The sequence below is a fragment of the Marmota monax genome, unplaced genomic scaffold, assembly GCF_021218885.2.
Source record: "Marmota monax isolate L192 unplaced genomic scaffold, Marmota_monax_Labrador192_F-V1.1 WCK01_AAM20220418_F8-fsc00027, whole genome shotgun sequence".
Taxonomy (NCBI): Eukaryota; Metazoa; Chordata; class Mammalia; order Rodentia; family Sciuridae; genus Marmota; species Marmota monax.
In genome coordinates, this window is record NW_026694617.1 from 17289796 (window position 1) to 17316996 (window position 27201).

Consider the following 27201-nt stretch of genomic DNA (forward strand, 5'->3'; position numbering starts at 1 on the left):
CCAGAGCAGAATAAATAGAATAAAATAGACATTTTCATCAGTGTATTGAATGATTATGGTTTATCTAATCCTTTACCAATTACCCTGATGTGGACATAAAGGGATACTAGAAACAGCTCCTACCAATTAGAAAGTATAGTTGAGATGATAGGGTGATGCTGCCCCGGAAAGAATGGGTGGTTTTGTTGATAACCAGGGTGGAACCAACTCTTAATTGAAATCAGACGTATGGAGGAGATGACAGTATTGAGCTATTAGGTGGCTATTATGAATGATGCTTTCTGTACTATAATTTTTTCCACCTAATTCCTTAGTAATAGGGAAAAGTTAAAATTGTATTTTCCTTGCACATGACTATTTAAATTAAAATTAAAAACTCTTCCAAAAAATTTTTAAATGCTGCTAATTTTTATATTTATGAGAAGTCTCTGTTGTTTTAAAAAAAAATCTGTCTTCACCTATTGGAAAAACATAGGGCCTATATTAGTTTTACTATTGCTTCTATAATAAATTACCACACTTTAGTGGCTAAAAACATATAAATTTGTTATTTTACACTTCAGGTCAGTCTCAGCAGACTAAAAGCAAGATGTCCATGGGGCCATATGGCATTCTAAGGGCCTTACTACAGTAAGGGAGAATTTGTTTCCTGCTTACGGTGGTTGTTGGCAGAGTCCAGTTTCTTGCAGTCATAGAATGAGGTTTCCATTTTCTTGCTGGCTGTCATCTAAGGGCCATTCCCAGCCTCTAGAAGCTGCTCAGGGCCCTTGCCTCTATCTTAAAGCCAGCCATGGTGGGTCAGATCCTGGCTTACTTCTCTGCCTGCCTCTCCCACCTTTCAGAACTCATGTGCTGAGACGGAGCCCACACAGATAATCCATGATAATCTCCTCATTTCAAAGTTCTTAACCTAAAAGACATCTGTAAAGTCCCTTTTGCCATATCCACAGATTCCAGAGAAGAGGATATAGACATCTTTGGAGGCTGACAGTGCCTACCCAAGAGTATTATTTATTTTGTCATTATTCTATCTTACTGATTCAATGACTTGAACCTGTTTTTATTTTACAAGGAGACTGGTGGAACATGTAATATTAAAAAGCATACCATTTCTATCACATGTGATTTTTGTTATTACTTGAACACCAGAAAGTGTCTCACTGTGGATAAGATCAGATTTGAGCACCAGTCGTGAAAACTGATGAAGATTAGGTGGGTGGGGAGGGCCTTCTAGCTGAGAGGAAAAGGAGGTAAAGACACAGACAGGAATGGGGGTGGCACAGTGACGATCTGGTGTGATCTTGGCCATCTCTGCTCACTTCCTCCATCATGCTCTTTGTTCTTGTCATACCTACCTCTCCCCCCATGTCAACCTGTCAAAAATCCTTTTTTTTGGTACCAGGGATTGAACCCAGTGGGGCTTTACCACTAAGCCACATCCCTAGCCCATTTTTGGATTATTTATTTTGAGACAGGGCCTGTAAGTTCCTGAGGCTGGCTTTGAACTTGCACTCCTTTTGCCTCAGCCTCTGGACTCACTGGGATTATAGTCTGCACCCACACCCCACTATTATCAAAAATCCTTTTCAAGTTTCGGTGCCACAGCTTTCCTGAAGCCTCTTCAGTCTCCTCAGTTGGATGAACTGTATCTTCCTCCATTCCCAGAGTGCTTTGCTGGTGGTTCTGCAGAGTTCTTACTACATTGGTTAATTACTTTATTGTTTATCTCCCCAGTTAGACTATAAATTCCTTAGGACGTGCATCCCTATCTGCCTCATTTCTCTTTCTGCATATCATTGAGTGAGGGAGAATGGACTTACCAAGGAAGTTTAAGGATTGGTTCAGAAAGTTGACAATGTGAGGGTATTGGTGCCAGGAAGCACAGCTTCGAAGGCCAATATTTGCTCAGTAAATATTTGTTGAAGAGTATGAGGAGCGTGGCTCCTCTGAAAGCTAAGCACTGGTCCTGGAAAGAGAAGCAGTTGTTTTCAGTGACTGGGGTGTGGAAGCTGCAGAAAGGCAGGCAGAGGCTTCACAACTTGAGATAATAAGATCCAGGGAAACAACTGTGGGTTTTGTGAAAAGATGAAAACAGTGCCACCGGAAGGCAGGTTGGGTGGTGGTTGACTGGACAAACCAAGCAGAAGATGGAGAAGAGTTGAGAAGTCAGTTTAAGAAACTGCTACAGTAAACAGGCTAAGACAGTCACCGTGACAACAGGAAGAGGCTGCTAGGTTGAGAGATGATTTGAAATAAGGTTTGAATATTGGGATAAAGAAAAGAGAAGGTTATATCTGACCTGCACCAACAGAAAAATTTAAACTCTGCTGACAGAAGTAGTAGAGGTGAGATTAAGAAGTTGGTGTGAAAAGCGAAGGACAGTTTGGGACAAGATGAATTAGTGCAGAGGGCAGTTGGGCAAACCATGGCAATGTCTCACCTGTGGCTGGAAATACAGAAACAAGCACAGCAGAGTCGGGGTTCCAGGAGCTGTAGGGGCAGGTAGAGCCACAAGAAGGAGCTCACTGAAGCAGTCATTGTGACCTAGAGCCCTGCTCATCAGAGATGGTGATTCACATCTGTCACAAAGTCACCAAGATGTGCAATGGCAGGGCAGTTTGAGGCAAATTTGAGTCTCCTGGAGTTGCCTCACTGGGAGCTGTGCCTCATGGAAGGCAGCCTGGGAGTCTGCCGGGCCTCTTCATCCTTGCCTCCATTTCCTGTCTCTTGTGTGATTGCTCCTGAAGGATCTAGTTGTTTTCTTCTTTAGTGGTTCGTGTTTTGGTCATTTGTTTCCTTGGTAAACATCTGCGGGGGAGGAAAAGAGGATTTCTTTTGTCCATATGATGTAATGTCTGATGGCTGAATTTCTGAAAAATGGCTGTTGGTGGCAGCCTGTGCCAAGAGCGCTGGTTCCTAATGGGAACAGGCTTTCCTCCCCTGGGAACTGGCCATAGGGTGTTAAGGATTCCTGTTTCTGTGGGATAGTGACATGACATGTAGGAAGAGGTCTTCTTCTGAATTGTGACAGCCATTTGGGACATTTTAAACAAGCCTCTGAATGTTACAGATTCCTGTGATAATTGATTTCGGGTGAACTTTGGGATGACAAAAAAAAAAAAAGGATCTCTGAGAATGGGTTACTTTAGTAACAATTTCAAACCACAGCTTAACTTTTTTTTTTTTTTTTTTTTTGTCCTGGGGATTGAACCTAGGGGTACTTAACCACCAAGCCACATCCCCAGCACTTTTTATATTTTATTTTGAGACGAGGTCTCACTAAGTTACCTAGAGCCTCCCTAAATTGCTGAGCCTGGCTTTGAACTTGTGATCCTCCTAACTCTTCCTCCCAAGTAGCTGGGATTACAGGCATGCAATATTGCACTTAGCACAGATTAAATTTTAATGGAGTAAATATGGATGCATGTAATTTGGGTTTTAGGCTCCAGTTGTGATGGGGAAACTAAGGTAAGGCCCTGTTCAGATCCTCAAGGAGTCAGAGAAATAAGGGATTAGAGAAATCTGTCAGTAATATGCTATAAGGAAGAAAGCAACATGTCTTAAGAACAATGTAGTTAAGGAACAATTAAAACCTCAGAAATCACCACTTGAGAATGGTGGAGGGAATGAAATAGAACGTGGAGAAAGGGATAGGAGTTGAATGAGGCTCTGGAAACTGGAGATTTGAAGACCCAGTGCTTCAGTTTAGTGAATTACTACTCTAACGAGCTTTGTTGTAGATGTTGAAGATACAGGAGTAAAAGAGACATTGTTCCTCCCTTAAGGAGGTGATGACGTGAGAGGAAGTTCGTTTTATGGAGGAAATTCATTTTATGGAATGGGGGCTGGTGATCAGGAAATGCCACTGCAAAGGTGGTTTGTAGTTGAATTTTTAAAAAACACGTGGATCTTTGCTAGGGATTAAGGGGAAAGGAACCTTCAGGCTGGAGGAACAGCATAAGCAAAGGGAAGGAGACTTGAATCACGTAGTGCATTCGAGAAACTGCAAGTAGTTGAGTATGGTGGGAGAGATGAGGCTGGAGAGGTGCAGAGTGCACCTTCCCAAGCCACTGTGATGTGACTTGGTTGATAAGTTCCAAACCTGGCAATGAGGATTCCAGTTTGACTTATTGCCTTTGTTGTTTGGGAAAGAGAAGCAAAGTATAGCATGATCAGTAGAAAAGAAGAAGACAGACATAAGATGCAAAGAGGTAAGGTCACAGAATTTTGTTCTTATTTGTATATGAAGAAGTAATCTGTAGAATACCTTCTAAATTTCCAACTTAGTTGACTCAGTGGGGATAGGGGGGAGCAAGAGTGCCTTCACCCCAGTAGAAAACACGGGAGGGATTGAGTGTTGCCATTTTGGACCCTTTCATGTGGGGTGCCTCTGGGATAATCAAGTTGGAGGTGTCCTTCAGGGAGTTGGATATTTGGGTCTGAGGCTCAGGAAAGAGCTCACAGTTGGATATAAGCAAAACAGAAAAGATACCAAAGCAAGAAATTGTGTGATGTCTATAGAAAATCTCTACATGGGTGGAGCATAAGTGAAGAAAGAAAGAGAGGTAAAACTGAAAAGAGGTTTCATTGTCATGCTTTAGAGTTTGGGACTCATTCACAGGCATTATTTTTTCCCTCACATATTTTTGTTTTGTGAAGGAAATAAAATTCTACATAAACCTCTTACCCCCTGTAATGTTTAATGGCAAATACAGAACAGCTTCCAGTGAACCAGTTCATGTGTATGGCCAACACAGCTGACCTGCTCTTCCTCCCTGCAGTTGCTCTGCGGAGTCCGGCCAGTGCTCCTGTCGACCTCACATGATCGGAAGGCAGTGTGACGGGGTGGAATCTGGGTACTACTTTACCACCTTGGATCACTACCTCTATGAAGCAGAGGAAGCCAGTTTGGGGCCTGTAAGTAGAGGGGTGCATGGCAGGTTGGCAAAGCAGCATTATAAGGGGGGTTATGGTGTAAACGTGCTCTTCATAGAGGCCATTGAAGAAGCATTTTTGTAGCTTTTGTCAGCACAAAATATGGGTGTGGACATGCCTTATTGAAAACAGTCTAAATTTAAAGCTGAGTCAGTCTGTCATTCACAAATAAGACTTTGGAGCATTCACTAATAAGGCTTTTGGCTGGTGTGTTTAAGAAATTTGTCTTTGTAAGAAAAAGTCTTCCTCCATTCTTCTCTCTTTGTGTGCTCCAAAATTATATCTGACATCATATATACTTAAAATGTATGTCTAGACTTCAGCTGAAATGGCTGAAGCAGTTGGAGTCTGGCTGGGCATTTTTATCCACATGACCTCTCCAAGCAGGTCTCTTGAGCTTCCTGCTAGCTTGGTAGGGTGAGGACAGCGAGACTTCTTCACCTGGCCTCTGGATTCTAGGAAGGAGGAAGCAGAAGCTGCCAGATCTCTTGAAGCCTGGACTCAGAAGTCCCAGAATATCATTTCCTGACATCCTATTGGTCACACAGCCAACTAGGTCTCATAGAGGATAATGTAGTTTGTGTCTCTTGATGGTTAAAGCTCTTTACAGATAGGGGAATAAAAGAATTGATGGAGGGGCTGGGGATGTGGCTCAAGCGGTAGCGCGCTCGCCTGGCATGCGTGCGGCCCCGGTTCGATCCTCAGCACCACATACAAACAAAGATGTTGTGTCCGCCGAGAACTAAAAAAAAAATAAATATTAAAAAATTCTCTCTCTCTCTCTTTCTCTCCCACTCTTTCTTTAAAAAAAAAAAAAAAAAAAAAAAAAGAATTGATGGTGGCCACCTTTGGAGATGACGAACCACAGGTATTATCTAATAACCTTGTGAACAGGACATCAGAAATGACTTAATAATTAGCAAGTGCTCATCAGCATATTGAGTTTATTTCCTTGTACTTAGAGCCTGAAACTAATGCCAATGAGACAGAAATAACTCCATTAGACATTGGACTGACTAGCCTTGTGGAGACTCTGAAGATGACTCCATCCCTCCTAGACTTGCTTGTCATTTTGAGTTCCATCCCCAATGTCCCAAGACTTCCAACCACAAAACTAAAAAGAAACCAATTACCTGCTTATATATCAAAAACTCTATACAACCTACTGGGAAATTTGTGTCTGAAGAACAGATATGAGAGTCATGGTTTTGAATCTTTGGGTGGCTTTGGATTTCTTTGGCTGTGAAGTGAAATTGAATTCCACTGCATATGAAGCATAGCACTGTTCCCCTTGTTTCCCAGGGAGTCAGTGTGGTGGAACGGCAGTATATCCCAGACCGGATTCCATCCTGGACTGGAGCTGGCTTTGTCCGAGTGCCCGAGGGGGCTTATTTGGAGTTCTTCATTGACAACATACCATATTCCATGGAGTATGACATCCTAATTCGCTATGAGCCACAGGTGAGGAACCACCCCATTGGAGTGTGGGCGGGGGGCAGGTGGAGTGGGGGTGCTGGTGGAAAACAGAACTTTTAATGGGGACTTCAAGTTTCTGTGAAATCTGCGGTTTGTTTTGGTACAGATCAGCCTCTGACTTTTTGCTAACCTCCTTCATAAAAGTTAAAATGTATATTTTTCTTTTAAAGTTTTTTTTTTCTTTTAATGGTGATGGGGATCAAACCCAGGGCCTCACACATGGTGGGCAAGCACCCTACCAGTGAATGACAGTGAATACCCTAAAATGTCTATTTTTCTTGAATCCAGTTTCATTTAGTAAGGTGCTTAACCTGGCTGAATTGAGGAGACCCCATAGGCCTGGCTGCCCAAAGGTAGACACATTTCCCTCACTGTAGTAAAGGGCTGGAGGTGACAGTGTGACAACAGAGGTGAGAATGGGGCTAAAAGATGGAGGGAGTGACACCAACTGGGCTGAGCCAGAGGCTGCCAAAATGTGTCATAAAGAATTGGATCTAGCTGGGTGCAGTGGAGCATGCCTGTAATCCCAGCAGCTCGGGAGGCTGAGACAGGAGGATCGTGAGTTCAAAGCCACCCTCAGCAAAAGTGAGGCCCTAAGCAACTCAGTGAGACCCTGTCTCTAAATGAAATACAAAATAGGGCTGGGGATGTGGCTCCATTGTCGAGTGCCCCCTGAGTTTAATCCCTAGTACCACCCACCACCGCAAAAAAAAAGCTGGATCTCAGCCTTAATGTTTGGGTGGAATTTTTATAAACTAATACAAAGGAAGAAAGGAATATCATGAGTAAAGAAGCAAGATTTCTGGGAATTGTTCCTCTGGGTTAGATGGAAGATATGGCTGGAGATGCTGTTAGGAAGATGCCAGGATCGGTGAGGAAGGTGGGCTACATAGTCACAGGAAGCTTGAAGGGTTCTGAGCAGGGGATCCTCATCATTTGGGCTTGAAAGTAGGCCATAAGGGACACTGGGAAGAGGCAGGGAGGGCCTTCAAGAGGTGTTTCAGCATTTAGAGAAAAGGGATTGGGGCTGGAACTGGGGCAATAGCAGAGGAAATGGGAAAGAGGGAGGAAAAGCATCTGTGTTTTCCATTTAAACTTGGCAAATGATCGATTTGGAGAGAACAGACAGGCAGCCCTGGGCTAATGCAGATGGTCCTCTCTTTGTTTGTTTCATATTCTAGCTTCCCGATCACTGGGAAAAAGCTGTCATCACAGTACAGCGACCTGGGAAGATTCCAACCAGCAGCCGATGTGGTAACACTGTTCCTGATGATGACAACCAGGTGGTGTCATTATCGCCAGGCTCAAGGTCAGTGTGACAGAGGTTTGCAGCTCCACAGAACTAACTAAAATTAACAAAAAAAAAAAATTTTTTTTTTTGTCTAGTCTGTTGTAAGTAGTAGTTACTGTTTCAGAGCCAGACATTGACTATGGACTTGCTTCCTTTGGAATTGTCACTATAGAGCTTTCATTTTTCATTCTAATTTTTATTTTTTGGATACTTATGGGCTGTTTGTTGTCTTCTCTTGTCTGTGGGCAGATATGTTGTCCTTCCCCGCCCCGTGTGCTTTGAGAAGGGTATGAACTACACGGTGAGGCTGGAGCTACCCCAGTACACTTCCTCCGATACTGACGTGGAGAGCCCCTACACGCTTATTGACTCGGTAAGTGCCAGGTCGCCTTTGACACATGCAGGAAAGCCTGGGCAAAAAGTACCCAACTGAGCCAGATGCCATGGTGCACACCATAATCCCAGCTACTTAATAGAAGGAGGCAGGAGGATCTCAAGTTCAAGGCCAGTCTGGGCAACTTAGCAAGACCGTGTCTCAAAATGGAAAATAAAAAAGGCTTGGGATGTAGTGTTCATCTGAGTTCAATCCCCATTATCAAACACACACAAAAAAAGAGCTCAAATGCCAGGTGCAGTGGCACACGCCTATAATCCCAGTAGCTCGGGAGGCTGAGGCAGGAGGATCACAAGTTCAAAGCCAGCATCAACAACTTAGCAAACCTTAAATAACTTAGCAAAATATAAAATATAAAACACATACATATAAATAAAATATAAAAAAAGGGGGCTGCAATTGTAGCTCAGTGGTAGAGCAATTGCCTAGCATGTGTGAGACACTGGATTTGATCCTCAGCACCACATAAAAATAAAGTTATTTTTTTTTAAAAAGTGAATGTTTAAAAATATGTATATTGTACAGAAGCACCCTGGGTTCAATCCCCAGTACCAAAATTTTTAAAAAGTGCCCAAATGCTTCCTGGAGGAGCGTCCATGGAGAAGTAAAGCAGATTATTCTTTCTCCCTTCCAAGTTCACCTTGCTTATAAAATTCTACCCAATGGAAAAGATCTACTTAAACTGCTTTTCTCCCAAAATAGGAACTGCCTTAAACAATAGCATTTCAAAAACAATCATACTATGTAAAGTATATATAAGCTTTTCCTGGCCAGAAGTTTCAAGACTAGGAAGGATTTCACTTAATGAGTCAGATTTTCTTCTGTTCAGGAAGCAGAGAGGCCTTGGGGGTTTTATCTGTTTACTTGTTTAAACTGACGATGTGGACACAGCCATCAGGATTTTTTGCTGTTTTCATTCCTTTGCAGCTTGTTCTCATGCCTTATTGTAAATCGCTGGACATTTTCACCACGGGAGGCTCAGGAGATGGGGTCACCAATAGTATCTGGGAAACCTTTCAGAGATACCGGTGTCTGGAGAACAGCAGAAGTGTTGTGAAGACACCAATGACTGATGTCTGCAGAAACATCATCTTTAGCATTTCCGCCCTGTTACATCAAATGGGCCTGGGTAGGTGTAGCCTGGCAGCTGGGGCAGGTGCTGCTTCCTGCTCTGAGTGTGCTTGGCGTCAGAGGTGCACTGGAGTGCAGACCCTGTGGTTCCGGGTTTAAACGAAGGAGATGGTGTCTGTATGAGGTTTTGTGTTCATTTTAAGTAATATTTTGGTAATCAAGCTCTAGGCGTGGTTCACCTATAATCCCAGCAAGCCTGGAGGCTGCGGCAGGAGGATCACAAGTGGAGACCCGGTTCACCAATTTAGCAAGACCCTGTTGGAAAAAATAAAAAAGGGCTGGGGATATAGCTCAGTGGTAAAGTGCCCCTAGGCTCAACCCAAAATTAATAGATAACTGAGCACCACTGAAGATGGAATCAGTGTTTAAGAAATATATGAACAGCAGGTGACTAGGGAAAAATCCCTGAGGATATAGCATGTCCATAGGTAGAGAGAGGAGTTGGGTGGAGTCAGAGGAGCATCAAATAACAGAAATTTGTTTTTCTGTGAAAGGTCAGAGAAAGGTCTAAGTCCTGTGATATTTGAGCTCTGAAGACCAGGCAAAAAGCCGGAATGACTGTCTGCCTAGAAAAACTGGTTTGATCTGTCCTCTCTGCCCTATTTCTTCTCTCCCACTTGGCATAGGAATGATACTGTTTGAAATTGGGATTCTGAATAAGCCAAAGTAGTAAGAGCCAGGACCAGGGTGGGCCAGCAGAGAGGAGGTGGGCCAGCTCAGAGGCGGGTGTGAGGTGCTGCTGCTTATGTCATAGATTCTGGCCTGTCTCCACCCTGCAGCTTGCGAATGTGACCCTCAGGGCTCCTTGAGTTCTGTGTGTGACCCCAGCGGAGGCCAGTGCCAGTGTCGGCCAAATGTGGTTGGAAGAACCTGTGACAGGTGTGCGCCCGGAACCTTTGGCTTTGGCCCCAGCGGATGCAAACGTAGGTGTATGAGAAGCCCTGTTAGGTGTTCAGATGAACAACACAGTGTCGGGGTGGGGTGGGGGAGGTGTTCCATCCCTCCAGAAGGCAATGCTGAAGCTGATCACATGAGCCCACGAACATTTGGATTTGGAGACAAGTTTGCTAATTTTTAAAAGGGTGCTCTGACATGTCTCTGTATTATTCAGTGAGTTTCTCAAGGCATTTCCTCGTTGGCCTCCTTCTGCAGCTTGTGACTGCCACCCTCAAGGATCCGTCAATGCCTTCTGCGATGCGATCACTGGCCAGTGCCACTGTTTCCACGGGGTGTATGCTCGGCAGTGTGACCAGTGTTTACCTGGGTACTGGGGCTTTCCAAGTTGCCAGCCCTGCCAGTGCAACGGGCATGCCGATGACTGTGACTCAGTGACCGGGGAGTGCTTGGGCTGCCAGGACTACACCACAGGCCACAACTGTGAGAGGTATGTGCACGCCGCCTCTTGTAAGACAAGAGTGATGTTGTCCTTGGCTGAGCAAATATTTTCTTAGACAAATCACAGACTTCATCTCTGCTGGGCTCCATGTGGCTCATTCATTTCTTACCACCTTGGTATTTCCTAGGAGCTCATTCGTTTATGCAGCACAAATGTAGTTTATAACTTGTATGTGCCAGGCAGTGGCCTGTTGCTGGGGATGTGGCAGAGAACAAAACTACCATGAATCTCCCCTCATGGAGTCATTTTAGAGCTCACCAATAGGTCTGTGAAGACATCATGTCTCTGTCTCGGCACATTCTGGCCTCAGATGGGAGTTGTGAAATGTTAGTGCCTAATTTGGGTCAAAGGAGAAACCAAATCCAAATGGGATTAGTCATTTTAAGTAGCTTTGTTTTTCAAAACATTTTATGCAATCCCAGTTTCCAGGAGACATATAAAATGTGCACAAGCAGAACTGTTCTAGCAAGTGTTAATTGAGAAATTATTATGAATGCAAAGCACTCGGAAGAGTAGACATAAAATGTACCTCCATTGACATTAACAATTTAGTTCAATAGATAAAAATAGTCTGTGAAAAATTACACACTGACATATCCTTTCATGACTAATTCAGAAATGCAGCCTTACTGTTAGAAACTGCTCTTGGTGGGGATTATAGTTTCCACCTTTCCATGTCCATAAATTTTCTTCTAATATCTGTCTATAAATATTGTCACTTGTAAGACTTCAGCAGGTGCTTCATTTGGTGCTAGTTGCTTATCAGATGAAAAATGTTTAGTGAAAACTGAATATGTGGTTAAATTAAGGCATTTAAAAACATTCATGAAGCAAACACATGACTCTTGGCCTGATGCTAAAGTGGAATTTAAGAATTTGAATCAAAATCATCACAAAATTGTGCTGTAAAAAGAACACAAGGGAAGAGTTACACAGAGATGAAAGTAGGAAATTAATATATCGCTGTCATCTTTTGTTTTCTGCCCTAGATTTTTCTTTGTTGATTGTCCAGAGGGAGATGGAGAATTAGTATGGGAAAGAGATAGATGAAAAAATAAGATTAACCAGAAGAGAGGAGGGTAGGGAACAGAAGTAAGCAACAAAGGTGGTTTACCCACAGTGCTGATTCAAAATGAGACACTCAAGAATCTTGAAAGAGCATCGGCTGAGAATAGACTGGTTGATATTTGCAACTATCTTTGGGATTTTATTGGTAAATGTTTTTTTTGTTTTGTTTTGTTTTTAATTTTTTTTAAAAGAAGAATAGGAAGTGATGTGGGAGAAAAGATTTTTAGCCCTGGGTTTGGAGGACAACCCTTCTGCCTTCTAGTTTAAGCCAATTTTTCATCCTTCTTTTCCTTATTCCCAGATGATCAAAATTTCAATCCCACAAATTTAAAACTGTATATGCTAGATTTGTTCTTGAGGGGAGGAAGTAAGGGGCAGGGCAGGAAATGAACATTCTATTTGTCATGACGTCTTATGTTTTATTTTACTTAGAAAAGTTCCAGAAATTTCCTCAGATACCATTGTACAAAATTGCTTCATCACTATGAATTTCCCAGCACCTAGCACATAATTAAGGAGTATGTTCATGTATTATTTCTGCATCTAATCAAATATATAATTAATTTTCTCAGAACAGGAAATTAATTCTCTCTTTTTCCCCCCACTTTAAAAATATGTTACCTCTACCTCCAAAAAAGCATGAAAAATAGGCAGGGGTTGTGGCTCAGTCCTTGGTAGAGCACTTGCCTGGCATACGTGAGGCCCTGGGTTCTATCCCCAGCACCCTAAAACAAAACAGAGAAAACACACTGAATTGGAAATCATGGCCCAGCTCTGCTTCTAACTTGCTTTATAACTTTGGGTGAGTTCAAGTATTCAGTTTCCTATAAGTATAACTAGGATGGATGGATTTATCTTGAAGATATTTGCATGACACAGTAAAAGAATCTCTTGTCGAAAGTCAGCAATTGAAATAATAGCTCATTATCTAACAAGGTATATAAGCTTGGCAAATCATCCGGGCTCCATCGACCCCTGGTCTATAAGTTGAGAGGATTGGAAATGCTGAATTTGGGAGTTAATAAATGGCCTTCCTCATTGCTGACCAAGTTGCCACCGTGTGAGACATGGACTCCGAAGTCACACAGTTGCAGAGCATCCCTGTCCACTTTCTTACTGATAAAAGCTGGATCGGACGTGTGGTTGCTAACATTCCATTCCTCCCCGGCATGGTGCACAAACCATGTCCACAAAGACTGACTCCTTAGGGAAAAGAGGGAGCAGAACCCAACACTTGGGGCAGGCGGGTAGCTTATGGGACAAATAAGGGTACATGGGGAACCCTTTATCTGAGGAGCTGTGAGCAAGTGGCCATGTGAGATGATGGTATCATCCTAATGATAGTAGTCCTCCAACTGTGGTGCCCACATCAGTAGCATCAGCACCACCTGGGACCTATTGAGTCAGAAGCTTGAGGAGAGGAGCCCAGCTATGTTTTAACAGGTCCTCCATGGGATCCCAATTGTGGTAAAAGTTTGAAAAACCAGTGCTTCAATGGAAAGTTCTCCATGTGGAAACATGGGGAATGGGGGAAGATGTCCTCAAGCAGAACACAGTTTCTAAGACTTTTCTTGGAACAGGTTTCTTAAAACTGGATCATGGCTCACTGTCTCGTGACTCCTGCAGGTGCTTGGCTGGTTACTATGGTGACCCCATCATTGGGTCAGGAGATCACTGCCGCCCTTGCCCTTGCCCAGATGGTCCCGGCAGTGGACGCCAGTTTGCTAGGAGCTGTTACCAAGATCCTGTGACTCTACAGCTTGCCTGTGTTTGTGATCCTGGGTACATTGGTAAGTCATGTACCGACTTTAGGAGGCAAAGAGGGAGGAAAGAGTAGTCTTTGAGATCACTGTTGAGGAGAAGGAGATGAAGGGTGAGTTAGTTAAGGTCGCTTTTACAATCCTTAAGTAAAAGTTAAGGGAATTGGAAAGATCCTTCTATTTTCATACTTGACATGTGGGTAGAGTTAATTCTTGAGTCTCTAAGATAATAATGTTATCAACTGCACATGGGAAACTCTTCCCCTGGGAAGCTGTGAGCAAGTGGCTATATGAGGTGAGGATATCAAGTTCATTCAAATCCACACAAAACCCTGTGAAACATTTTTGTGTTCTTAAACAGTAGGAAGATTAGTTTCAGTTTCTCTCTTCCCTTGTCTGACTCCTAGCCAAACTGTCTCAAAGCAGTGAGGTGGCCAAATGGTGGCAGAAGGATGAAAAGAATATCATCTAGGAAACTGGCAAATAGCTGTGTTGGTCAGAGCTGAACATTTTCCTCACTGATTATTAAAATCACATTGTCTGTTCATACTTAGTGAATTTAGCTGGTTCTGAGAATAAGCTCCTTCTTATTTCATTATCAAAACCTCTACTTCAATACTAGCTATGCTTTTGTGTGGTTCACATAAGCCTGGGATTCAAGGATTTCATAGGACAATTGGTCATCATCAAGGATCCCATTTTTCAGGTTGCTTCAGAAAGTACAGTGATTTTTCAGTTTATATAATTCTTGGGGTAGGAGTTTAATATCGAGTTACCCTTTACAGTGTCCATCTCTGTCTAGCTCCTGGCCCGCTCCACCCCTGTATAATGAGAAGCTAAAGTCCCATGTGCTAAGAGTCTTACAACTGTCTTGCCCTGCTGTGGCCTCCAAGGCCACAGAATACTTCCCTCCCCTTGCAGCTAAGAAGCCCGATGTAGTGGTCTTAGGCTCTGTCAATACCACAGTGAAGACGAAGCAGCCAGGTTGGTTCTCTAGGCAGGAATATAAGCGGACTGTGATCTGGCTTTTTAGTCAAGCTGATAGTCTTGTATTTTTGTTTCTGTTTTTGTTTGTTTTTGCTCACTAGGCTCCAGATGTGAAGACTGTGCCTCAGGATACTTTGGCAATCCCTCTGATGTTGGGGGGTCCTGTCAGCCTTGCCAGTGTCACCACAACATTGACACAACAGACCCAGAAGCTTGTGACAAGGAGACTGGAAGGTGTCTCAAGTGCCTGTACCACACGGAAGGGGACCATTGCCAGTTCTGCCGATTTGGGTACTATGGCGATGCCCTCCGGCAGGACTGTAGAAGTAAGATTTACATTCTCTTTGCCCTTGGTTGAAATGATTGTCACCTTTCTCTTAATCATCAGGGGGTTGTTTGTATCATTAGTTCAGAAAGGTTATATTTTCAGTTTTAATAAAAAAGATGAGACTGAGCCGGGTGCAGTGGCACACACCTGTAATCCCAGCGACTTGAGAGGCTGAGGCAGGAGGATCGCAAGTTCAAAGCCAGCCTCAGCAACGGCAATGTGCTGAGCAATTCAGTGAGACCTCATCTCTAAATAAAATACACAATAGGGCTGGGGATGTGGTTCAGTGGTTGAGTGCCCCTGAGTTAAATCCCTAAAACAAGGATGAGACCGAATTGTTTTTTAGCATTACAGCATTTTCTGGCAAGTTGTGGAGTCTCAAGATATGGCTCAGTGTCAGGGAGAGAAAACCAAAACAGAAAACTGGGTGTGACCATGATAAATGGCACACAAAGAGTGTGTGGATGTCGTCTTCTGCCTAGGAACTTGCTGACCAAATGGGACTTGGAGATTCTAAATACCACTGTAGGCCACACCTTTTCCAGAGTCATTGATGGAGCAGAGCCCTCCAGCTTAGTGAAAAGGAGTAACATTTCTAAAATCTTTCACATTTTTTTTCTCTCTTATCAAGAGATCAGTTAGAGCCTTCTCTGCTGCTCAAAGCCCCCAGGCCACTGTTGGTCTATAGAAACCTGTGTGGAATGTGGGGACCAGCAGGACCAGATTCCTTCAAGCCTTCCTAGCTTAAAGGGCTTCTTTCTACCTATTCTTTCTGACATGTTCATTACTGCGTTTTCTTGCCAAGAATTTGAAGTTTTTGGATATCTCTATTCCCGCAGGCATATATCTTTTTAAATTTCCAATTAAATCTTCAATTTTAAAATGTTTCACCAGCAGCTTATTAGATTTGTATATCTGGAAAATACTCCTAGGCAAAAATCTGTCATTGTGTATTGTGCAAATATGTCATTTGCCTGAGAAATGTCAGAATGATGTAGTATATCATAACAACTTCCAAAGAACAGTAATTTTAGATTTTTTTTTTTTTAATCGCCTCCTTTCCTTCTTGCCTGTCAAGACTGAGATCTGGAGAGGGAAAACCTTAGCTGATGAGCTGTATCCAGCTTCTGCATGCCTGTGTGTGTGTGAGTGTAACCACAGGTAAAGCTGATCAATGCTGTTCTTTTTCAGAGTGTGTCTGCAATTACCTGGGCACCGTGCAGGAGCACTGTAATGGGTCTGACTGTCAGTGTGACAAAGCCACTGGTCAGTGCTTGTGTCTTCCTAATGTGATCGGGCAGAACTGTGACCGCTGTGCGCCCAATACCTGGCAGCTGGCCAGTGGGACTGGGTGTGACCCATGTGACTGTAATTCTGCACATTCCTTCGGACCATCTTGTAATGAGGTAAGGGGCTGTGGCAGAGGAGTGAGGATTGGATGAGCCTAGGTGACAACTAGACCATTAGATGGCTTTGCCCCAATTATTGAAAGGCCAATACAGAAGTTGGCAGGCACTGCATGAGCGGGCTATCAGCCCTTACTTGTCCCCCTTCTTGGCTAAGGTGACATAATTCTGCAGCGTCCTCATCTGATGCATCCATAGCATTTCATTTTAGTGCCCCACTGCAGATGTAGACTCACCTGAGTGGGCCAGAGTGGGCCCCTTTCCTTGTCTGGCCCCCAAATCAGACTTTTTTTTCTTAGTTTCAAAGGAACCGAATAGCCATACCCAGCATTGTAAAGAGTGGTATTGTTTACTCACACAGGCTGAGTGACATGCTGCTAAGTCATGTGAGTCAGATAGCCTAAGATTAATGTTGATCTGGGAGGATAAACAGGAAAGGAGCTGATGACTGGAGGCTGAGGCAGAAGGATCACAAGTTTGAGGACAGCCTCAGCAACTTAGCAAAACCTTTCAGAAAAAAATGAAAAAAAAAAAGAATGAGGAAAGGTGTAAATCAATTGTATCATGCTGTGGCCCTGCTTAAACACTGTTGCAGGAGAGCAGATAAAAAGTGCTGGCACCAAAGCTGGAGGGACAAGCCTCTCAGTCAGCATGTGCAGGTCTTCTCAGGTAGACAGCTCAGTCCATTCCTACCTGGCAACTAGGGGTGAAGAGTGACAATTAGCTTCTGCCCTGAAGCCACTTGAACCATGATCTATGTTCTGGACGCAGTTCACAGGGCAGTGCCAGTGCATGCCAGGATTTGGAGGCCGTACCTGCAGCGAGTGTCAGGAGCTCTTCTGGGGAGATCCCGACGTGGAATGCCGAGGTGAGGTGCAGTATTCTGCTGTTAACGTTGATGGTAATAGTAGGAGCAGGCTCTACAAGCATTTATGGCAACATTTTAATAAACCATTTCAACTCTTTGCTATTCTTCTGTTCCTAATTTTTCTTCCCTTTTTAAAATTTATAACTAGATATTTTCTATAGTTTGTGTGCTCTTTGGCATATTTTCTTTGTTGCACACACCATGTAGTAAGTTCCCTGTTGGACTCTAAATTTTAAAAATGATCTTTTTCTCTTTTGGATAACCTCATCTTTTTTGGATGAGAACAAGAAATAACAGATCCTGAGTGAGCAACTCTTAAAATATCTCCTTTTAAAAGGCCAGAAATTTAGGAACTATGTTCCTCAACTGCAGGAAAACTTCAAACAGTGGACAACACCAAAGCAAATTCATATGATTTGTTCTTAAGCTGAGACTTAGCTAGAAGGATTTGTGAAGACATCTTTGATTAAGGTTTGTTTCACATAGTGGGTGATGTTTGTTGTGTCAATAAACAAATACTCTTTCATTCATCACTGTCAGTCCAGATGTTGGTTCTAATGAGCTCAGATTTTCTCACTTAGAAGATATTGACAGTCAGTGGACCAGTTGCTCAAAGATATCTCTAGAAATTAAACCCCAGTTTCTGCAGGGCCCTGGTCACTGTCTGTTGAATTCCTCAATCTTATAGTGCCCCAAGGGCTTGATTCTTTTCCACAGAATGGCTCTGTCTTTGCTTAGACCCTGATTCTATCAGCCTGTGTCATTGGCAAAACAGCCTTGACTGCCAAAGCTCTCTGACCTTTTGCTCTATTGGCATGAAAAGCCTTATACTCAAGAGCTGAGTCAATCAGAGAATTGTTCATGGAGTAGTCAGAACTTTACCCCTTACCCTTTTATCCTTTCTTTAAACTTTTGCCTCTAATTCTGTCAGAGACATTGTGGCTTATGGACCCCCACATCAGCTTGTTTGGGTCAAAATTTAAATTGTGTTTTAGAAACTTCGTGAAGAATGAGATTCGTAGCATTGGAGTTCACCAACTTCTTTGTTCATTTTATCTAGAAGAAAAGTCAGCTTATTACATAGGAAACTGATAAGCAGGAAAAACAAACACGTAATACACAACCCAAACCAAGTTTTCTGCAAGGAAAAGTGGTTCATTTAAGAATGTATTGAAACTGGACATGTATATGCCTTTCAGCATCTCCCTTGGGTATTTCCTTTTTAAGGTGATCAGACTTTAGTTAAGGAAGAAACCACAAACATCATCTAGCTTTAGGACTTTCCTGTTGCGTAGTGGTATCCCAGCAGCTCGGGGGCAACAGGGAGCCAGGCAGGTGGAGAATCCCGTAGCCCAGAGCTTGAGTCCTGGAGCCAGGCTGCCTGGGTTCAGGTCAAACACTCCTTCTGTGTTAGAGGAACACCAAGCCCCTGCTCATCTCTGCCACCCAGCACTTTCCTCCCTTTACTCGGTTTGCCATGAATATTTCTAATCTTCTTTGTATGATTTTACATTTATAATTTTTAAAATAAAGCATGCAGAATTTGTTTTTTTAAAAATCCAACCTCAGTTCTTTGCATTTCATTATCCTTTTATTATAATCTGAGTCTTCCCATTCATTCAGCCTATCCCTATTATGGTTTAGATATGAGGTGTCTCCCAGAAGGTCCGGTGTGAGATAATGCAAGAAAGTTCAGAGGTGAAATGATTGGGTTATGAGATCCTTAGCCTAATCAGTACTTTAATCCACTTGATTAACTGGGTGTAACTATAGGCTGGTAGGGTGTGGCTGGAGGAGTCTTTGGGGTATCTACTTTGTCCCTGGTTAGCTGAGCTTAGTCTCTTTTCTGCTTCCTGAGCATCTCCTGAGCCGCTTTTCTCTACCACACTTCCACCGTGATGTTCTACCTCAACCCAGACTCAGAGCAGTAGAATCGACCAGATCTGGATTAAGACCTCTGAAATCATGAGCTCCAAATAAACTTTTCCTTATTAGGTTTTTGGTAATAGCAACAAATAAAGCTGACTAAAAACCCCAACCAGTAAAAAGTTGGTTGCAAGACATTTGGAGATAGTACACAGATTCAAGGGAAAATACCCTAGAGGTATTGGCAGGTTCTAGATATAGGAGTTCCATTCTGTCCTTACGTTCTTATTAAATTATGACACTTTTCCAATCTCATCTTCAGGATTTTTTTCTAAATGGGAACCAGAAAGCCCCTTTTCTCAAAGTGTTAAAATCTAAGTGTAAAATACCTAACCTCATTGCTAACTTGGGCAATTCAAGGTTATAAGATGTTGTCATATCTTTTTGCGTGTTAAGGTCCACGATGTCCTTCTTTGTGTCCACATTGACTGGGCTAGGGTGAGACATTTGGAAATTTTGGGGAAGGGGAGCATTTGGGTTATCACTATGATGGGGCGGTTGCCATAGGTGCTTGGTTTTCAGAAGCCAAGAATGACAAATGTCCCACAGTACTTAAGGCAGGCTCTCAGGCAAGAATATTTGGGTCCCAAATGCCTTTGATATCCTGCAGAGGAGACTCAAAACCTAGAAAGCATCTAGAGAGAGTGAGAATTGAATTCATAATGGGTGATTCATTGCCAACCACAGGGCCTGTGCACACTGGAAGGAAATGGGAGCTAGACCCAATATGGTCCAGTGATCACAGGGCCAGTAAGAAGCAGACTGGGCTCAGGGTTTTCTTTGCAGTGCTATGCATTGGAAATAGGAGTAACAGAACTCAAGGAACTGGGTCCAAAGATCAACAAAGAAGCGTTATCTAAAATTAGATCGGACCATGGGGAAAGAACATACTCTTTTCTTGAATTATGTAATTAATTGCCAAATATGTTTTCAGGGTTGAAATGGTTTGTTGGAGGGCACAAATTTAGACTTTCTGGTGCCATCTTGCAAACAATAAGCTTTAGAAAGACTTAGGTCATAGCTAAGTGTTCTCCTTATGGAAAAAAAAAAATGTAGTTATGTAAAAGACAAATGAGTTGAGCCTCCAACATAAAAATTGTTGAATGTTCCTATTGTCCCAGCAAGTTGGGGCTCTTGGCTGATGGTGCCAAGTCTGAACAAGCCCACCACTGTGCTGGGATGGAGAGAGAATCTCATCCACCCACTGCAGAACATGCTAGAGGAAAGTTCAGCCTGGAGCTCTGCATTGTGCCCCCCAGAAGCTAAAGGGTCACATAAGGAATCGTTCTATTGATTCATAGATTGCAAAGGGAGGGTACGGTTTCCATTTGGGGCCTTGGCTCTTAGAAAAGGCCAGTGTCTCTAAACCCAGAGGAAGGAAGGCAACTGTGGCACAGGTGAGAGGCCCTGGGCAGTGGCCGTTTTTCCCCATCATGTTTGTTTCTTATTTCACATTTCTCCAGTAGAAAAATGGTGCATTCCTTTGCCCACACAGTCATCTTCAGAATGCCTGAATTCTTTTCTCAGGTTAGAATTTCTTCTACAATCATCCCCCACCCCCTTTTTTTTTTTCTTTATTTCCATTGTGCTTCAGGAAATAGGACTTTGAGTCTTTGGAGAACTACAGATTCTGTTGATAGGCGAGTGAAGACACGTCTTATCTAATCCTAATAACAGAATGTGGGTCCCTGGAAGTGGGGAGCTAGACTAAAAGTGGGCAGACTGTAGGCAGGGACCTCACGCAGGCCACTGCCCACACTGGGAACGGAAGCTTGGAGGCTGCGTGTTTGTATCTTCTCTGTGGCTGCTTGTGCTGCAGTGCCAGAGTTGAATAGTCATGACGGACAGAATGGCCAGCAAAACCTCAAATGGTCACTCTATGAATCTTTATGTAAAAAGTTTACAACTCCTGGATTAGTCAGGCAGCCAGTTTCTGTAGGTGAAATCATAGTCATCCTCCCACTTTCATTCCAAAATTGAAGTTATAATACGGAGGCCAAAAAAGGGAAGGGGTAGGAACGGATGTCAGAAAATAGAAAACCACATATAAGATATACAAAGTATTCAAGTGTTTCTTTTAGTGAAATGGAAGTGTCCAGGTAAAACATCAGCTAACCTTTTAGTCTTGCTGCAAATCCTAGAGACCCACTTTACTTAAAAAGCAAAGCTGGTGGCAGCAGATAATCTGTCATCTGATACTTCAGATGTAGCACTTTCTCTGTCCCAAGGCAAATTTAAGTGTCCAACAGAAAGGTGGATAATGAGCCCAGCATTGGTGAGTGAACAGGTCTCTCGCCTCAACAGGAGGTGCTTGCAGGCTATTTGGGGAAATGGAGCACAGAAAGCAGGAAAAGGGTAGAACAAATCTTTTCAGTTGTCAGGGCAAGATCAGTGGGAATTGATGTCATTAGAAAAGGTCTCAAGGAAAAAGTTACCTTTATTGGGCATTTACAGAGAATCTGCTCAATGTTGAGCATTTTCACACATGCGATATCAGTCTTCATTTTATTCTTGCAGCAGCCACCTTTGGGGGCAAGTCTAACCTCCCTGTCATAGTTGACTAATCTCAGACTCAAGTTGAGGCTTGACTGAAGACGTTCCTCAGTGAGGGCAGAGCAGGGCTCTGAGGCCATGCCTGTGCACCCAATCCTGCTCTTTCCACAGGCTTAGTGGCTCCTTGTTGGTAGCTGGTATTTAGAAATTACTGTCCTAGCTGAAGGACGATAAGGACGTTATGTAGTGACAAAGCCATAGGAAGTACCTATAGGAAAAAGAGTTAGCTGGAGTCTTGGAAGATTTGGTTTCACAATCGTGAAAAGCCTCTAATGACAGTCCCTGAGGGTAGACTTTGCTCAATGGTGAAATCAGGTCTGGAGGAGCAGAGGGAAGGGTATGAGGAAAGCAGGTTTCCATTCCGACACTGACTTGCACATGTTTTCCGCTGGGCCTCAATATCTTCTAAATTGGTGCAATAGTACCTACCTCTTAAGAATTGTTTTAAATAAGAAAACTTAGTAAACACAGAGGATACCTCCTGACCACAGAACAGAGAATTTATTTGTAGATGAAAATGGAATTCTTGGGGCTTGTTAATTCTTGGGCCTGGGGCTATAGCCTAGCACCACATAAAAATAAATAAATAAAAAATAAAAGCATTGTGTCCAACTACACCTAAAAAAAATTTAAAAAATAATAATAATTTTCTCATTTTTGAAATGCTATTCTTGATCTTCATGATTTGTTCATGTTAAAGATCAAGCAATAACTTTTTCTGTATATACTCTCTTTCCACGAGAAAGTTCTTGGTTCTCTGCCAAATAATATCACTTCCTAAAGCAGCGCTGTGCTCCAGGCACACCCTTTCTCATAGAAGGCTGCTGGAGCGCATCAGCCACAGCTTGCACAGTTGGTTTATCACTGTTTAGATCCTGGTGGGTGTGAGAGATGACCTTTGAATTTCCTTCATAATGTTAGCATCCATGAAGTTTTAAATTGTCAGGTGTGACCCAACCTTTCTGCTCCAGCTATGTGAGTATCACTAAAACATCTGGGGTGGGCGGAAGGTCTTTTGACAAGGTCACACATGTGGGTCATCTGGTGCTCATCTCCTATGGGACTCCAAGAGAAGCCATTTTGGAAATTCAGGAAGCCAGGAAGGAGGCACATGTTCACAGGAGTATAACCATTTCCCAGCTTCAGTTTGAAATTAAAACCTGATGTATCTAAAATGGTTGTTTTGTATTCTTTAAGAGTACAGGACTGACTTTTTCAGTGATGATCAGCTCCTCGGTTGGAGGAAAGGAATGTTGGTCTGTTTGGCTAGGTTGTCTTTTGGAGAGATTTGAAGCCCCGTGGAACCCAAATTGCATCCCCATGACCAGATAAGGAGGGAAGTTTTATCAGTCTTTTGAGCCTACAGTGTCAGCCCAGTGTTTTTCCCTCAAAGATACTTGTGACAGAATGAGAGCAAAATAGGCCCTTAGCAATGCAATAGGTGAAAAAATTCCTATTAGAAAAATGTTAAATAATTTCAAAGTAGGCCTGCATCCCTTGCCCAAGTTGTGAACCCAGTAAAATCCTATGCAAGATTGAACTAACATGTACCTTTGCATGAGCTGTAGGGAAAAAATAATTTTCTGAGCAAACTAAAGCCTGTGTAGCATATGCCTCAGTTGTCTGAAGCCTAGGGGAGGAGTGGGATAAGTGGGCTCTGGTAGATGGTTCTTGGGGCTATTCATAGGGATACCTCTGGGGCTTATGGGACAGAAGTGAAGTGGGTTTGTTTATTATGGGTGGCATCGCTTATCCCTCTATCACATAGGCCCTTATACTTGTGTATAAATCCTCATTGTGAACTGATAAAGTCATGGTTGTGCCTCCACCCTTTAGAATGTGTTCACACACACACACACACACACACACACACACACTTTCTCTCTCTCTCAAACATGCAAGAGAAGGTAGAAACAGCTGCAAAAATGACAAGGTCAATACTTAAAGTCAGGTCTAGTGACACTCAAAAGCAGCATCTCCTGGGACCTTGTAGAATATTAAGTTGTTGGGCCCCACACAGACCTCCTGAATCAGACAGAGCATGGCGTGAGGGAACAGGAAGCCATAAGTTTCATAATCCCTCCAGGTGATTTTGGTGTAAGCCACACAGGTAACCAAGTTTTCTCAAAGACAACTGGATTTACCAAAATGATATGGAAACTCAATTCTTAAAATTTAAATAACATAAGCCTTTCAGGTGTAGCATTATCTAAGTTCCCCCTATTCTCTTCATCTAAGAAATTGAAAGTAGTGCCTTTCTCATTGTTTTTCTGAGATGTCACGAGGTATTTCACTAAAAAACAATCAATCCAATGAATGAGTTTGAGATACAGCTGGGTAAAAAATATAAAAACAGGTGTTTTTTGTTTGTTTATTTTTCCTACAGAACTCCTCTGGATCTTTAATTTACTGAATTTTTTTGTTGTATATCAGTGTGAAATATGCTCTTAATCTTCAAGAGGAGGATATAGAATCTCCCATATGGGCCTTGACCATGGAACTCTTTTTTCAAGGAACATACAGAATAAAGGGTATAGGAATCACAATTAAAATTATCCATAACTAGCTTAAGCTATTTCCTGATTCAGTATGAGTACCTTCCAAAATTAGGAAAGAATGAACCATGCCTAAGGTGTTTGAAAAAAAAATGTTAAAAAAAAACCCCAAGTTTTAATTTTGAAACCCCAAAGTTTAATTTTGAAAACCTAAGGCACCAAGAAAAGTATATTTTGTAATCATAAAAGTTAAGGACTGGAGTAGTCTAACATTCAAATTACTGGTAAATAAGCCTATGATCATGACTACTTTTTTTTTTTAATCCAGTGGAAATGTAATCAGGGAACACTGGGCAAGAGATCATTAGTCACAGAAAGTGATACTAAAAACTAACTTTTTTTGAGTGCTTTCTAATAAGATGCTCTTCTAAGCACTTTAGAATTAAGTTATTTTTATCCTAAAAGCAATCATATAAGGTAAGTAAAATCATTAGCTCCTCTTACAGATGTGGAAGCCATGATTCAGTTTCCTAATTACTCAGGATTCCATAAGAGTTTTTTTGTTTGTTTGTTTGTTTCGTTTTGTACTAGGGATTGAGCCCTGGGGTGCTTTGCCACTGAACTACATACCCAGTCCTTTTTATTTTGAGACAGAGTCTCACTAAGTTGCTAAGGCTGGCATCAAACTTGCAATCCTCCTGCCTCAGCCTCCCAAGTTGCTGGGATAACAGCCTGTGCCACTGCACCTGGTTCCCAGCTTTCATTCTTCATCATGGTGCTGGATTTGTTGCTCAAGAATTTGGTGTGTAGTTGGCAAAGACAATATAAGGTAAACTAGCAACACAAGGCAGGATGTTGTGAGGTGAGGGTCAGGCAAATTGTATGAGAAGATGGAGGTATTGCAGGCCCCTCTCAGGAATGTCAATATAACTGTTCCTGGAAGATGTTCCAGTAGAGAGTCTGGCAGAGGCAAATTGCAGCTATTACCCAAGAAGACTTTATAAAAGTATCTTGAAGATATGAATCTGTTGAGCTTTGCCACAGTTGCCAGCAGTTTTAGGAGGGTTATTTTCTTTTGAGGAGTTATGTAAATGAGGTAAGGGCCTCATTTGGCAAATACTATTCAACTCCAAGTGCAAGTTAACTCTGCTCAACACTGAAAATAGAAAAATGGTTGAAGACACGCCCTGCCTTTGGAGATCATAGTCTGGTTTTAGGGAAGTAAAAGTATATTTATTTTACTTATTCACACCTTTTTCTAGAATGGATTTAAGGCCAGAGATATGTGTAGTATGGGCCTTTATTTAGTCAAACACTATACAAATACTGTAAAGTGTCAAGTATTGATAGAAAAATAAGAATATAGAAAAATTATTTGGTCACCTGAGATTTGGAACTCTAAGACAGGATCCAGTCGCCTTGGGATTGTAGTAAACAAAATCAATCACGGTTGTTGCCCAGGAACACTAATTTTTACCCTGTACCAGGCATGATTTTACCTCCTGCCATCTGGCTCTGCATAAGATGCCAACCATATCAGGCCCTTGGATCACCTCTGACATTTTATGTGTCTCCGCTTATAGCGTTAGGATAGTTATCACAGTGGCAGATACTCGCGAATGAGATTATATGTGGTTGAAAGCCTTTAAACGAGATACTTTGGATTCCTGAGACTTCTTCCAGATTTGGTTTTCTTTTGATCAAGTTTACTGCATTTTACCAAGTAGTCACTGCTCTGTTTTGTGACCAGATAGGACCAGTTCCATTAGGCACTGCTCTTAGTGATGCACCATCTGCCAAATGACTCACATCAGAATGTAACCTGAATTGTCTGTGCTCACATGGTCTGAGGGAAGTCATAGTTGGAGGCAGAGGTGGGACGGAGGTCAAGAGCACAGGCTCTGGAGTTAGGATGGTGAATCAGATTCCTGACTTGGCTTTTTCTGCATGAGACTGTTTCTCTATACCTCAGTTTCCCTATCTGTGAAGAAGTGATTGTTATTACACCTGTCCCATATAGTTGCCATGAGGGTTACATGAAATGAGACATGTAAAACATTTCTAAAGGGGCTGGGGCTCAGTGGCAGAGCACTTGCCTAACATGTGTGAGGCACTGGGTTCGATTCTTAGCACCACATATAAATAAATGAACAAAATAAAGGTCCATCAACATCTAAAAAAAAAATTTTTTTTCTAAAATTCCAGGCACATAGTTGAAGTGTTCAATAAATGTTTGCTGCTAATTTTTAAATTGTTTATACCGTGAAGAAGGGTCTACAAGGGTTAAGGTCATATGTGCTAGAGGAAGCCTTTGCAGTCTCTACATGAGCAGTTGGTAAACTGTCATTGACAGTTGACACCTTCCCATTTTAACAGTGACTGAGGATTCTAAATGCCAAATCTGGTAACTGCAACTTGTGATTCAGTAGATCACCTACCATTGCTGTTTCCTCTCTAGCCTGTGACTGTGACCCCAGGGGCATTGAGACACCACAGTGTGACCAGTCCACAGGCCAGTGTGTGTGTGTGGAGGGTGTCGAGGGTCCACGCTGTGACAAGTGTACACGAGGGTACTCAGGAGTCTTCCCCGACTGCACACCCTGCCACCAGTGCTTTGCTCTCTGGGACGTGATCATCTCCGAGCTGACCAACAGGACCCACAAGTTCCTGGAGAAAGCCAAAGCCTTGAAGATCAGTGGTGTAATTGGACCTTACAGGGAGACTGTGGACTCAGTGGAGAAGAAAATCAACGAGATAAAAGACATCCTGGCCCAGAGCCCAGCAGCAGAGCCACTGAAAAACATCGGGAATCTCTTTGAGGAAGCAGAGTAAGTAGTTAATGAGCTAAAGTAACAACTTGCTGTTTTTTTTTTCAACTTTTACACAGCAGAGCCTTCCTGGTGTGATGCTTCTGTTAGGTCTGTTGGTCCTGCTAGTGAAAATAGGCTCTGGGCCATCATTTCCCAGCAGTCTTGACTGTGAGCACTTGGGTGAGTGAGTGTGGGTTCATCACTTTTGACCAAGACTCTGGAGGCTGCTGTTTAGAGTAAGTGCATGTTTTATTCTTTGCAAATAATTCTCGAAGACAGTGGAGTGGAAGGAACACTGGATTTTAGACAGAAGATCCATAACTAAGCCTTGGCTTTGCCATGTGCTAGGCCTATGAACTTGGATAATATTTCCTTCC

General features: G+C 42.6%; 1 protein-coding gene across 1 annotated transcript in view; it reads left to right on the top strand.

Moving 5' to 3' along the window:
• The window catches only part of Lamb1 (laminin subunit beta 1), a 68209-nt gene that overhangs the window by 27073 nt on the left and 13935 nt on the right, over positions 1–27201 (top strand). Inside the window, exons 14-25 of the mRNA XM_046422540.2 lie at positions 4782–4917; positions 6238–6396; positions 7593–7720; positions 7952–8075; positions 9024–9225; positions 10007–10150; positions 10380–10611; positions 13318–13481; positions 14540–14764; positions 15958–16172; positions 16944–17040; positions 26473–26842. Of these exons, the coding sequence (XP_046278496.1) occupies positions 4782–4917; positions 6238–6396; positions 7593–7720; positions 7952–8075; positions 9024–9225; positions 10007–10150; positions 10380–10611; positions 13318–13481; positions 14540–14764; positions 15958–16172; positions 16944–17040; positions 26473–26842 (2196 nt within the window). The remainder of the gene's footprint in view (positions 1–4781; positions 4918–6237; positions 6397–7592; positions 7721–7951; positions 8076–9023; positions 9226–10006; positions 10151–10379; positions 10612–13317; positions 13482–14539; positions 14765–15957; positions 16173–16943; positions 17041–26472; positions 26843–27201) is intronic.